At 39.4% G+C, this 14086-nt stretch overlaps 1 protein-coding gene across 6 annotated transcripts in view; it reads left to right on the top strand.

Moving 5' to 3' along the window:
- Positions 1-7721: 7721 nt before the first annotated feature.
- The window catches only part of LOC115138640 (homeobox protein Meis2), a 134820-nt gene continuing 128455 nt past the window's right edge, over positions 7722-14086 (top strand). For 2 of the 6 annotated variants that reach the window (XM_029675709.2, XM_029675708.2), the window contains exons 1-6: positions 7726-9007; positions 9534-9766; positions 10553-10694; positions 11079-11129; positions 11803-11853; positions 12462-12611. In XM_029675709.2, the coding sequence (XP_029531569.1) occupies positions 8996-9007; positions 9534-9766; positions 10553-10694; positions 11079-11129; positions 11803-11853; positions 12462-12611 (639 nt within the window). In that variant the 5' untranslated portion in view covers positions 7726-8995. Of the gene's footprint in view, positions 9008-9077; positions 9293-9533; positions 9767-10552; positions 10695-11078; positions 11130-11802; positions 11854-12461; positions 12612-14086 lie in introns of those variants that run through there. The other 4 variants (XM_029675707.2, XM_029675704.2, XR_003864979.2 and 1 more) reach the window with 4 other exon arrangements.

Here is a 14086-nt window from a genome sequence, read left to right as displayed (position 1 = left end):
ATCACATTTGAATTTCATTCCAAATGGCCAGGAGCTGGAGGAGATATAGTGAACTTGTCTTTATTCCCTCCATTTTGTGTTCTTCAGGCTTATCACACGGCAATTTGTGAGAAATGGCTTTCCCCTCCTTGTTCATCTTCAAGCTCATCAAATAAAATATAAGATTCATATGTTGAAGTATTACACTTCTTTACTGTACTTAATAATTAATGGGCCCAGCCTATTGCTCTATGAATATTTACATGTAAAGTATCCCTAGGAGTCCTCAGTAAGCCAGAGGGAGGGAAGTGTGTGTGTTTGTAGTATTAAACACTCAAACATTCTTTCAGACACTATTTCGCCTGCAACCATGAAACACACCCACTAAACCATTGCAAGTATTTTATTTGTTGTTTCACAATGTCGCCCATTCAACCTCCGTTTAGACGTGGCAAGTCAAATTACAGGTACTCTGGTTGAACGCAGTTCTGAAATCCCACCACACTCCTTGTCTAGTTGCAAGTCGTCAGGAGCAGAAACGGTTCCTCTCTCCTTTCCTCAGCATTTACATTCATCATTGAATTTACCTACCACTCATTTTGTGGTTCTTGAGGTTTCTTGAAAGATGTGGGCAAATCACGGTGTCAGATGTGCACAAACTTAGGTAATATCATGAGATATATGTAATGTAATGTAACGAAGACTAACAATTCTGGAATGTCTCGCTGCTCTTTTCCCTTGTTGTTGCAGTCAATTCACTTCCTAACGACTCTGAAGAGGGCATTACATGAAACATGTGGTTGTCTGCTGTACTTGTATCCTTCACAACATTCAGTTGAAACATTAAGAATCTAGCCCATAAATATCCCTCTGTAGTAGAGGGCATCCGTACAATCATTTACCTACTTGCTCATCTTTGAATATAATTTAGTTATCAAAAACCAAGGTACCAGTAAATCATATATTTATATGGGTATAACATTGCATGTGATGAGATCCCATAGAATGTTGTGTGACACCCTGGCATGTACAGATACAGCAGTCGTTGATTGCCCAGAAGGCACTGCTTCACTACAACAAGCAGACTCACTGGTGAGATTGACAACCTTTGACCTTTGAGTTGACTCATGGAGTAGTAAACCAGAAGTGTAATCAGAAACTAATAGAATATCTATTGGTAAGGTTGCTCTCACAGTCACCCTGGGGATAGGAGGTGTTGAATATGGACGTCTAGAACGTGTGGTACAGGCTATACTATTCTATAATAGGTGAACTCCAGCATGTTTGGTTGCAGTGATATTTATCTAAAGAATTGGTGTCTGACTGTTGTCAGTGCCTCTCCGCTCTGCAGGTCCCCTTACTCTTCAGATCTCCTCTCTGTCTCCTATGTGGATAAGTGGCTGGCTGCAAAGGCAACGCTGCTCTTTGATATTTCACTCCTCATTTGAATCAGCGGTCGCTTTATTTGACAATGTGTGGTAATTACCTGGGTACCTTGTTTGATCATGTGAACTCCTGCAGAACTGAGGGGGGTTTGGAGAGGGTGGGGAGGGGATAGAGGGGGGAAACACAACACAGAGACAGGAAGGAGCAGGAAGAAAACAAAATAGGAACAAACATGCCATCTGCATTTGTTTACCAGCATCTTTATTTTTATTTTTTTCTCTTACAATCATCTGAGATGTCATGGATGAGATGTGATTTAAGTTAACGGAGACTGGTTGATTGGTGTGTGTTTTCAAATGTACGCCAGCCGGTCTTTGCAATCTCGAGGGCTCATGTGAGTATCAATGAGGTCAGTCAGTGAGGGTTTCCAACAGAAATGTGACCTGGGAACTGTAAATCATATGAAATACACAGGACGCTCACTGCATTCAGAGTAGTCAGAGACTGAGAGACCAAACTTTTGGATTCATATGACCTTTCACTAGTTACATCATGAGCCCTCTTGTGTTTCTTAATAGCTGTTTTGTCAACTTCAGGTTGTCATCGGGTGAGCAGAACTGTCAATAGTTTGTTTCAATTTATTTTATTCCAAAACTATACCTTTAAAGCTGGAATCCTTAGTTGCTACATCCATTGATGGACCTATAAATGAATGATATATACCCATTGATTCTTGAAGAATATGTATATATGAATATAGTAGTGGATACAGTTCTCCAGGCCCATCCCTCAGCTTTTTACCAAAATAAAGGTAAGAGACCCATTTGTTATTGTTTCAATTAAGGATTCAAGCTTTAATCAAGTCTAACAAGGCTGTGCGTGACTGTAGGATCTTTATATCTACCCGGTTTATGTCAAACAGAAGTAAAGGACAAAGCAATCTATAATGCAAAACAGAAAACAATGTCATCACACATATTTAATGCTTTAAGGACTATTACAAATACACACACAGATACCTCGAATGTTGAGCTGGTCATAGTAAACTTTATTATCACAGCATAGGGCACTTGACTTTAACACACACATGGGGAGAGTAAACGATAATGGCACAAGTGACTCAACTGGAGATACAGCGTCTAACATTTATCCAAGAATGTTATTACAGATTTTCGAGTGAACAAATATGAAAACTTTGCTAACATCGACTTTTTACCCATAGGCTTCATTACATGGATGTCTTAAGCAGCTTTAAATCCATACTGCGGTTTTCGTACAGTGTCTGGAGCTTGAGTTAAGGTAGGCCTATAGTTATCTGTTTTGTTGGATGTGTGTCTGGTAAACATTCCGAGTGTTAACGCTGCATGGGTAATTATGAATCTTAACACGTCTGCCATCAAGACTGGCATAAAAGCACCTCCAATTGTCCAGAGGGCAACCCAACGCATTCTATTTGCGTTCTTGATTATTCTGTCCGATTTCACTCAATTCCGAGGCATAATGCAACCATGAAAAGACTTAACACTTATATTTTTTCCCCTCTGTATTGGACAAACAACTCAAGGGTGGAATTTATGTTAAGCTTAAAGTGGAGAGGGGAATTAAGACAATTTAATAACGGCTTAAATAGACGGGGTAGTGTCTTTGGTGCCTAAAGCCATATTTCCCTTTGATCAGCGAGGGAGGGTGACTTTATTGGACATGTTTCTATTTCCAAATCCGCATAACAGCCAACGATGCATGTCTTTCCTATAATGTAGGCCTAGATAAGGAAGAGAGCGTTTGATGTGTAATAAAAGGTGGGTCCTACTGCCTCTTTAAGCCCCTTAAGTCTGAGAAATGATGAGCGACAGAGGCACCGAGAGAGGGTCACCGCTATTAACTTCTCGGTTTCTCGGGCTCCACTTAAACTTCTCTCTATTACATGTCGTAAGGTGGGGAGATGGGCACTATACGTGTCCAACTAGTCAATCCCAAAAGAACTGATAGTCTAGCTACACATTTCTTTATATATGCTCAGCCAGTTCGATATGAAGGAGGCAAAGGATTAGACTATAGTTACGCGAGTCTTTCACACCCAGTGTTTCAGGATAAACAAACAATACAAGGTCGTTACAGTAGCATTTGACTGTAGTCCTTGCCACAGTCACCTATCTCGCCATGCCTGGCTGAAACCGTGCTTCCGTCTGGGAGGGACCGCAGCACTCCCTAGCCTACCTCTGTGTAAAAAGTATGATAGCCTATAATTTGCAAGGAAACCTGAGTGTCCTTATGAGAAATTGTGGTTGGATTTGAAATTCGTTTTGGATATATCAAACCGGTATTACGACTAAACATAATCTAATTTGTATTGACCTTGGGGGATTCTATTATATATAATGGAATTGATAGTGGCGCTACATGAATGTTTGGACGATATCGATGGGGAGTAAATAATACATTGCAGAGACATTCTAAAAGATCTTTATTTTCAGAAATATGACAGTAATTCAAACGGGTTTATGGCAAAATAAATCAAGTATATTTGTATGATTTCTGATAAGAGTGAAACTGGTGAGTCTTTGTTGTTCATTTTATTTGACAACACTACACGAACAACGGATTGCAACCGTAATAATAACAGCCAAATAAATAGCCTAATAATAATAATAATAATCACAATTTCACATTAACGTGCATTCAACATATTTTCCCCTGATAAAACTAAATTGAATTTCAAGTATTTCATCAGAGTTTCATGTGCCATTTTTTTTTATTACAGCAGTTATCTATTGGGGGGAGATTTCATGTACAGAAAAAAACACGTTTGTGTAATTGCATTGAGCGGATGAATGGCTGTGTACCAGTAAATTCATTTACATGAATTGAGCCAGAAACCATAACTAATGATGGTCCCAACTGTCACTGTGTTTCTCGTCAATGCAATGGTAATCTTAAAACGAATGGTACAATGTTGGTTACCTTTATTTTGATCTTACACATTGCCATGCGTGGTACACATTTCACTCATAAAAATGGTTCTGTGGTATACAAATTATGCTCAAAATATGTATTAAATGTAGGGCCTACCTAAGGCATTCGAAACAAAAGTCTCTCCTCATAAAATATATATTTCAAATGGGCCTATTTACAACTGTAAAATACCTTCAATTGCAATTCAAACATATGGGCTTATGGTTTATATATGAAATTAATTCGTTATGAACAGTGCATATTTTTTGTTGTCACGAAAATGTGTATTTCATAAAGATGACCTATTTTGAAATAATTTGTAATAGTGTCGCGCTTCAACATTTGGTGTTTGTTCAATCCGCCAGATGTCACTAGAGGGCTGCATATTTTATGCATTTGGCATGCTAAGTGTCTTTGAGACCGATCCCACAGATTTTCAAGGGAGAAAGCCACAGTTACGTTCTGTGTACCCCCCTCCCCTCCATCTATCTATCTCACCCTCCTCGGACACCAGACTCTGAGAATCCGTAGAGTGGAAAATGCGGCTTTGGAGTCGAAGAATTTACAGTTAGTCGAGAAACTTTTACAAGTATTTGAGTTGCTCTCCACTTTCTGGGACCCTAGTCACATTTCACGTGGGGTCAGAAAGAGTTCAGCCTGGTGAGGTAATGCCATAAATGCTGTAACATTTACAAGGCCACGTATAAACAAAGCTAACTTCACTGTAGATCCTGTAGCCTAAACATTGAGGTAAGCAAAACGATACAAATGAATAGTTAGTTAATAACTAGATTATAATTATGCAATAGACTATTGATATTCTCTGAACATCAATTGAACACTAGCCTACTATAAAACGTAATAAAATAACCATAAATCAAATACCCTAATGCAATTCAAAATTGTCTTTGTATTGACCTTAAAGCTACTGAAAGAGATTAGGGGAACAGTTGTTGGTTTTCTGGCCCCTTCAGAAAAGTCTATGATCTACTCTTATCTGTGGTCTTTCTATACATTATCTTTTCCTATTTGCATAATCTCAAATACTAAGAGGGCCAACTCAGAACAAAGTTACAAACAAGATTAGGCCGATTTTATTTGTTCCTGTGGTTAAGCAGCGATTATTTCTTCAGAAGTATTTAAGGTCACTAAAGGGATTTAAACCCCGATTCGTATCAGTGACCTTTTTGAAAGAATTGAATCAACAAAACATTTCTCCATATTTAGCAACAAGCTAGGCTACCGGGCTACTTTAGAGGAAGCCATGGAGTAGGGGAGAGGATGGCCGCTCCGAGAGTGAAGATTGGTGTCTGTTTTGAAATGGGAGTTTTGGGGTTACTTTGTTACAGTGGTGCACTTTTAGGATGTGACACGGAGTGGATCTTTAGCCTCGTCTCAGTAGTGTTTTCCTTGAAATGGATCCGCTGCCCCCTAATGAATCCAAACGCAGCTGGCCATGTCCCACACCGACACCGAGAGCTTTAACCCTAACTGACCTCAATTTGACACCACCAGATGAAATTTTACCGCCTGTTAATGCCATCTTCTGCAGAGGCGAGGGATCCGCATGTTGACGAAGTTAAGAGAATACTTGAACACTGATTTTTTTTCGTATGAGTCCTCAAGTCTGAAAAATCACTCAATGGGAAATCCACTTATTGGAAATATAATGCAAAACATAATGGGTAGGCCAACTTGGGCATGATATGGGACACTTGAAACGTCTAAATCCATGAGAACAGGTTTGAGGTATCCTATGTTTAATCTAGGCTATGTTCTATGTTTTATAAGATTAATGTGATGGTATAATTAAATATTAATTAGCATACTATTAAGTATAAGGTTTGAAATACAATATACAGAACGAACATTTAAATGTATAAAAGTTGCCATTACTAAACTATAATGTCTCACTGACATGATTCTGATTTATTTGATGTAATTGGGATTTATGTTAGATTTTAATGCTGATAGATAGAGGGCTATATTTAGGATTTACCATTGCATTACATTGTAATGAATAACATGTCTTTAGGTTGTACAAAGAACTTAAAGTAAAATATCTAAAATAAACTTTTGAAATGCATTCCTAAACATTCAAAATATGGTGTTATATGACTTGAAAAAATATAACTTCTAAATGCTCAAAAGGTCAAGGTGCATTTTGAAAGAGCAAGGCTATTACGCATAATCACCACAGCAATTTTCACAAGCTCTTCGAATGTTTACACCCCCCCCCCGCCTTTAGGCCAAAATACATATGTAGATTCTCAAATATTATTATTTTTAAACTTTGAATACGATTTTGACCGTATAACATGAATAGGTAGGCACGTTTAATTTATCGAACGTTTGAAAATGAGACTTTCCTGTTTTGGATAGCTGTACTGCGACTGAATCATTATACACATTTACAGAAGCCCTAATACTAGCAGCTACTTTAAATAGCCTGGCTTTCTGACATTCCACAACTGCACTGTTGGGAGAACCTTCCGTTTTTCGAGTTATAACAAAGGACATATGATTCACTTACCGTGTTTATCCGGGGGGAAAGGCAAGCGTTAGTGAGTAGAAGTCATAGTGCACGATAGCATTATAAGTAGTAGGTCTAATATCAAAACGACACTCTTCAAAAGCTCACGCAGCTAGCCACTGGTCCTGTTAACAGAATATAGCAGCGGTCAGAGGTATTTGGAGAAGTTGCCATGCCGCTCTGCGCTTACCACTATGGTTCCTTCTCGGGCTATTGCACGTTGAAATGTCCACACAGTCGTTTGTCAACCCTGCAGTCCTACTTTTTCTTGTAGGGCTTCCCACCCCCTTATGCCAACAAACATAATTGTTGTGACGGTGCTTCATTTATTACATATTTTTAATTGCTATTTATATTGTCAACCCAAGCAACCGTATGGCGCGTTTGTTGGGAGTTTATTGACCATACAGCTGAATCCAACCCACTAGCTCATCCAACCTGTGAATGGTTCATTTCGACAACAACCAACAATGTCACCGAGCCTGAAAACATATCAAAATAACGATGATGCTATCTGCGTAACAGTGTATATTATCATGGATGGAGGTAAATATTAAAAGGGATAGATGGCCCGTTTCGGTTTTGTGCGTAAAAAAGCTTGGGCTCAGTGAAGAAGGGCTAACCTCGGTGCAATCGATGGCCGGAGGGTTGCTCCTCCTCTAAACTTCAAACTGCACATGATTGATGATATTGTGGAGCTTTGATAATTGACTACTCTGAGGCAAGGCACGGATTTTATCGAGAGAGGGGATTGGACGAAAGAAACATACAACATTACTTTCTCTACAAGAGCAAAGCTTTTTTCTATTTGGAAAAGTTCATTATGGGTTGGGTTGGGGGGCGTCATATCGTTTAATTTGCTAATAAGCCTCGGTTCACAATTAGCAGTACGATTGGAAGGTATCCCCGATATTTGTTATATTAGGCACACCGACTATACCCACAACACAACATAACAAGTAAGCGTCATGCTCATAATTAAAACTCAAAACGCATCCGATATATTTACAGTGACGTTAGGCCTATATATGATTTGATTAGAGATACGGTTTGATGGCTTGATGGGTTGATGGGTTCTTAGTTTAAAATATTTTGGAGAGAAAACTAAGCATGAGTGATGATAACTTGTTTTATGTACAACCGGTGCGAGGTGCCACGCGTATTTCTTCCAGCCTATTTGCAATAGTGAAAACTAGAACAAGTTAACGTTTGTCGTCCGCCTTAACTCGGGCTTTTCGTACTCTTATTACACAGCGTTATAGGTCCGCGTTGGCATGTATAGTAAAACGCTATTTCGGGTCTGAATACATTGCAGATTAACACAAATATTACGCTTTTTGTACTTTTCTTTTTGCCTTTCTCTTATCGGCGAATGGAATTGGCTGGAAGTGTAGACGCTGTGTTGTTTGGCTCCCCCCGAGTTGAAGCCGTCCTTGTGCATACTCTGCATGTCACAGGATTTGGTCTCTCCTCTCTTTCTGTAGCTGTTGTAGGACTGGCTATGTCCACCACTACTTCCGGGTTCCGTCATTTCAGTCTCCCGCCGATCAGCGCAGCAAACTGACTCTGTTCTATAAGCAAGCTAGCAGCCAACCTGCCAACACTCGCTGACACTCACTCATCTCGGACCGCGAGATAGACTAAATACCTACGGGGGAAAGGAAAGATCTGAATTGCAATCTCTTAATTTCTTTTTCTTTTTACAGTAATAATAAAACAAATAGCGATCCGGAGGCACAAAGTGGACGCGGACTTGCTGGATGAAAACGGGCTAAAAAGATTCACCCTCTCTTGAACATCATCACCAAACATCATTCATTCATTACCTTGACAACCCCTGGCTTTGATTGACAGTTGGAGTGGCAAAAAGCCATGAGACACGACAGTTTAGTTACATGCAGGTTGTTGATGGGCCGATTGTAACCTTCAGGTGCTGCTTTAATTATTTTTTTTGGGGGGGGGAGAGGAAAACAAGAAAAATTGCACAACTCCTGATGCTTCTGCTTGTACTCTACCACATTGGAGAATAGGAGAATTTGCAAAGAAAAGTTGGTTGAAAAAGGAATCGTACCAGTAAATCACTTTCTAACCGGACTGGGATATTAAATATACGACACATCCAGGAGTTTATTGGAGAGCAGCCTGATGGCGCAAAGGGTAGGTTTTAAATCTCCAACACTAACCTATACAAATCCACTAGGAGGGCCTCCATATCGATATCCTCTTGTCAGTGGCGGCTGCTTTACAAAGCATTCATATCTAAGCCGTTTTATTTGACATTTTTGCTGTAGCCTACCTTTACTCTTCAAGCGGAGTGAAAGCCTCGGTTTAACAAACGGTCTCCGCGGCATTTGTGGAGCAGTTTTTTAAAGGGACTCCTAAGTAATTCTGTGTTTTGCCAAAGTAACCCATCTTCGGGGATTCAGAACTAGAATGTTTTTGGTAATTACAAACCTTATCAATGTATTCACACTATAGTTTAGCCATGACGAATGCCTTTTCTGTCAAAGCAACAGGAATGGCACAAGGATTAGGCTACTTTTTCCAATGTTGGTGTAGTTTCACTATATCGCTTTGACGATAGCCAACTATGACTTAGATGTTGCCTTGTAACTATATGTACATTTTGGGCATATTTACTCGTGGGTTTCTATCCTCTGACTTGGTTGTTGTTTTATTCCAGTACGATGAGCTGGCCCATTATGGTGGGATGGACGGAGTCGGGCTCCCGGCGTCTATGTACGGAGATCCGCATGCTCCACGGCCGCTACCCCAAGTCCATCACTTGAACCATGGACCACCGATCCATGCCAGCCAGCACTACGGTGCTCATGCACCCCATCCCAGCGTTATGCCTAACAGCATGGGCTCCGCTGTCAACGATGTTTTAAAGAGGGATAAAGATCAAATTTATGGGTAGGTGAACTATAATTACATACCTTATTATTAATCTTTTTTAGGCATTCAGGGTGATTTGACTTATGGACGTTTTACTTGTTGCAGAAGTTAGTTAACTCAGAGTATATGCATTAGCAAGTTTAGTTTAAACAATTTCAAGCATCATTTTGTGTTTGGAAAAAGTATTGTCAAAACCTAGAGGTCTAAGAGTATCAGTCATCTGATATTATCATACCTTGTATTTTAAAACGATTGTGGATAACCATTATGATACAATTAACACTAAACCTTTATTAAATAGAAGGATGCATGTTATTGGCACATTGTAACACGGATTTGAACACACTGCAACATTATGGTTATGGATACTTGTAAACCGTTGAAAGGTCCGAGTTTATTTTTGGTATAATCCCCAAAACATTATAAAAGCCATTACTAATGAATGCTTTAGTGTCTGTGCGTAAAGTACATTGGAAAGATATAAGACAATCACATATGGTGTAACTTGTAAACAATGTATTTTGCCATCGATGTGCACATAGCTTATTCATAAGTTGTTTACAAAGTAGGCTACTTTATGAATGAATTTGGAGAAGTAAAATACATTTCAAAAAGTTATCTCAGTCAAAACCTTAGAAAGGATATTCTATATTCCTGACACATTCTTCACTGTTTGCCCTCCTAGCATCTTTAGTTTTACGCTAAACTTTAGCTTGCTGTGTAGCCGTGTGATTAGCTTGTGTTAAGCCTGTGTGGAGGCGCTGGATGCCGGGTTGTGCTCAGGCTCTGTTTCCCCTCTTACAGTCACCCATTATTCCCGCTGCTCGCGCTGGTTTTTGAGAAGTGCGAGCTGGCGACGTGCACTCCGAGGGAGCCTGGGGTAGCAGGCGGCGATGTCTGCTCCTCTGACTCCTTCAACGAGGACATCGCAGTCTTTGCCAAACAGGTCATTTTTATATATATATATTTACTAAAAACCTAATACGATTTTCCAAGTGCTTGTGGCACACGTATCTGCTTGTTAACTTTTGACATATTTCACTTTTGGGAATTTAAAAGTTAAAGTTGAACGTTTGAAAATAAAAGTGTGTTATATATATAGGCTGTACATAGTCGAAGTTAACACGTGAATTCACTGGTGATATTGAGTTATTCATGTTTACATCGTATGCAATTGAAATATAATATCACTGTGCATCATGTTTTATTTATTATACAATAGCCTATTATTGCACGAAATCAAATATATATTTTTTAGAATGGATTCATGACTAAATGCCCTCGACGCATGTAAGAAGTAATTAATCCCCCATCTTTGGTGTTATTGTAGGTCCGAGCAGAAAAACCTTTATTTTCATCAAATCCAGAGTTGGACAATTTGGTAAGCACTATGCAGGACCACCATTTGACGTTCAATTCCCTTCCTGGTGTGACTGTTTGTTACTCTTACTTAGCTTGTTTTGTGGACTTAAACGTGCTCTTGTGTTCTCGGCATCGCAAAGTAAATATGTAAGGATTTGATGCAAAAGCACAACACAAATGTTAGATAGGTGTCTTTGAAGTGAACAAGGGGAAGCTCTGAGGGGTTTCGAGTGGCACAGAATTACTTACGGTGTCTACAGGAGGCGGAGAGGGAAGCCTATGATTTGGCGAAAAAGTGCTGTGACTGTCGCTGGGCGAATCCTGTTCCAATGAACCATGGCCACTCATTGGGAGCAATGTGGCTGTATCTGCCGCTGTCATAGTTCAGTCGCTGTCTATTGGCTCGGTTCACCAAATGTGTCTTGCCTAATTCAGTTGTTAGATAATCCTACATTTGTATTTTCCAAATCTTAAATCAATAGCCCATCCAATTTCACCCACCAAGATAAGTGTGGGAAGCATAACTTTGTTTTGCTCGAGAACCCTATAGCACAAACTTCAAGAAAGTCCATGTGTTTTTGTTATATTAAGTTAAAATAACATGATGTGTAGCATTTTGCTTACCATTATACTTTCATAATTTTATCACACCAAAAATGTAGATTTTTATTCTTGTTTATTCCTGTTTTCAGATGATACAAGCCATACAAGTATTACGATTTCACCTTTTAGAATTAGAAAAGGTAAAGATTTTTACAATTCATATTTTTATTGTGTGATTATAGTATTTGAGAGGTGATCAGCATTAGATTCTGTATGCATGTGGCCCGGTTGAACTCGTATAGTAGGCTAGCCTAGTTTGTTGCACAAATTTAAAATGTTGACAGTATTGGAATTTAGATGGAAATTAGTTAATATTGCATGAGATGTAACACGTTAACCTGATACAAATATTCATATTTAAAAATGTAAATAATATAATGTTTAATTGTCACACAGAGACAGACTCATAATATAGGTCAGAGTGATTGGATTGAATTCACACTATTCGGCCTATAAATACACTGACCATATTGATAATGCTTTGTCGTTGTTGTTATGCTAATATCACAGATTTGAAGTCTGGAGATTTGACCTCAACTGGTTATTATCTGTCGAGTTCACACATTGGTGTTTATTTTTTGCTGTTCAACTTGTTGCTCTAGTAGTCTCAAGAGAATAATAGGCGCTGCAACAATTTCACTATTGTTTCCTTGCATTGGCCGATAATGCCCTTAATAGTAGTTAGGGCCTATTACTGGAATGTCTGCGTTTCCTCATCCTGAAAAAAACGTATTTCTTCTTGGTCTAGGTGCACGAGCTCTGCGACAATTTTTGCCACCGGTACATCAGTTGTTTGAAAGGAAAAATGCCAATAGATCTAGTTATTGACGAGCGGGATGGCAGCTCGAAGTCAGACCACGAAGAGCTCTCAGGATCTTCGACCAACCTAGCCGATCACGTAAGTAATACAACATTTTCTATCTTTATAATAGTTAATCAGAAAGTTCTGTAGGCCTGTTACACCGTCGGCGTTGTATGTGAATGAGCGTTGTTTGTTGGTGGTGATATTGAAGTAGACATTTTTGTTGATAGAATATGTTTCAAATGTGTTTTACCTACGGTATAATTCGTTGGTTATTTTACATGGTGTGAACTGTCATTATAGTCTCCGTTTAGTCTGTGTTGTCGCCCATGTTGACCTCAGCAGTAGGCCTGCAGCAAATGCATTTGGGAAATCGATATTTTTAGGTCAAAAGTCAGTTGTTATACAATGCAGTGAGTTATTGTTTTAGTCTTTTCATTAGGGGCATTCTTGTGTGTATAGTAACTGGTTGTTTGTGTGTGTGTGTGTGTGTGTGTGTGTGTGCGAGCGCGCGCCAGCGTCTCTCTGTTTGTGAGAGAGCGCGCGCTCGTGTGAGTGTGTGTTTGTGTGACAGAGGGAGAGTGTGTTTGTGCTATGGGGTTTGCCTAGTCTTTGTATATGGCCGCCGTGCACATCGTGGATTGTTGGACATTGAATGTGAAAGCGATTATCTCTTGCTCATAACTACAATTCTATAGCACGTTTTTGGAGTGGCCTAATGTTAAAAAGACAAGGGCATAATTTCCGAAGACAATATTAGAGACGATAATGATTTGTAGCGTGCGTAACAAAGCTGTTGGATTTGGATGCAGAAAGGGAGAAAGTCATATTCACTGGGATACCTTATGGGCTACCATCAATGTCAAATTCATAATTTGGTATTATAAGCCTACCTCACGACTTGGTAGTGTAGCAATGACGTTATTTGCAGTTGATGTTAATGTGTTTAATTGTTTCTTATTGATCGCCCTGTGGTTTTGCAGTGTCCCCCCCCTCCCCCCATTCAATTATATGCACATGAAGTACAGTGCCTTTACATTTGAAGATCGATCTGGTGCCTTAAACATGGATTTTTCATGTAACAAACGGAATGCTGCATTGCATCGGTGTACTGTAAAGGCCTAATGCACAGTTGATAATTCATTATTGATTTAATATCTGGGATCTGGTCTAATATCCGTATTAAATAGGTTGTAGGGATGACGTGTTGGTGAATTCGGGGTGTGTATATTGCGACAGAGTGACTGACTGGTTAATATCTGAGCAGCACGAGCTCAAGCCTATTAGGAATGAAAGCAGATTTAAGTGTTATGCAAAGTCACTGAGCTGCATCTGTCTAGCTATAATACAGGCTTATTCCCTTTGAATAGCCGCGGCGTTGTTCAGAGTTGGATAGTCAGAGTGCAATGCCTAAGGTAAATTAAAACACAATTAACACCCATAGCAAAACGGGGCCGAGCAGCGGTTTAAAGCTCAATATTGTGGAGTTCATTTACAGAATAAGTGTAGAAATGAGGCATGCTTTTGTTTATCCTGAAGAGATTAGATAGCCTGTTTAGTTTCGTGGCAGA

Source organism: Oncorhynchus nerka, linkage group LG12, assembly GCF_034236695.1.
Source record: "Oncorhynchus nerka isolate Pitt River linkage group LG12, Oner_Uvic_2.0, whole genome shotgun sequence".
Taxonomy (NCBI): domain Eukaryota; kingdom Metazoa; phylum Chordata; class Actinopteri; order Salmoniformes; family Salmonidae; genus Oncorhynchus; species Oncorhynchus nerka.
Note: the sequence above shows the minus strand (reverse complement) of the source record. Positions and strands in the feature narration are given on the sequence as shown.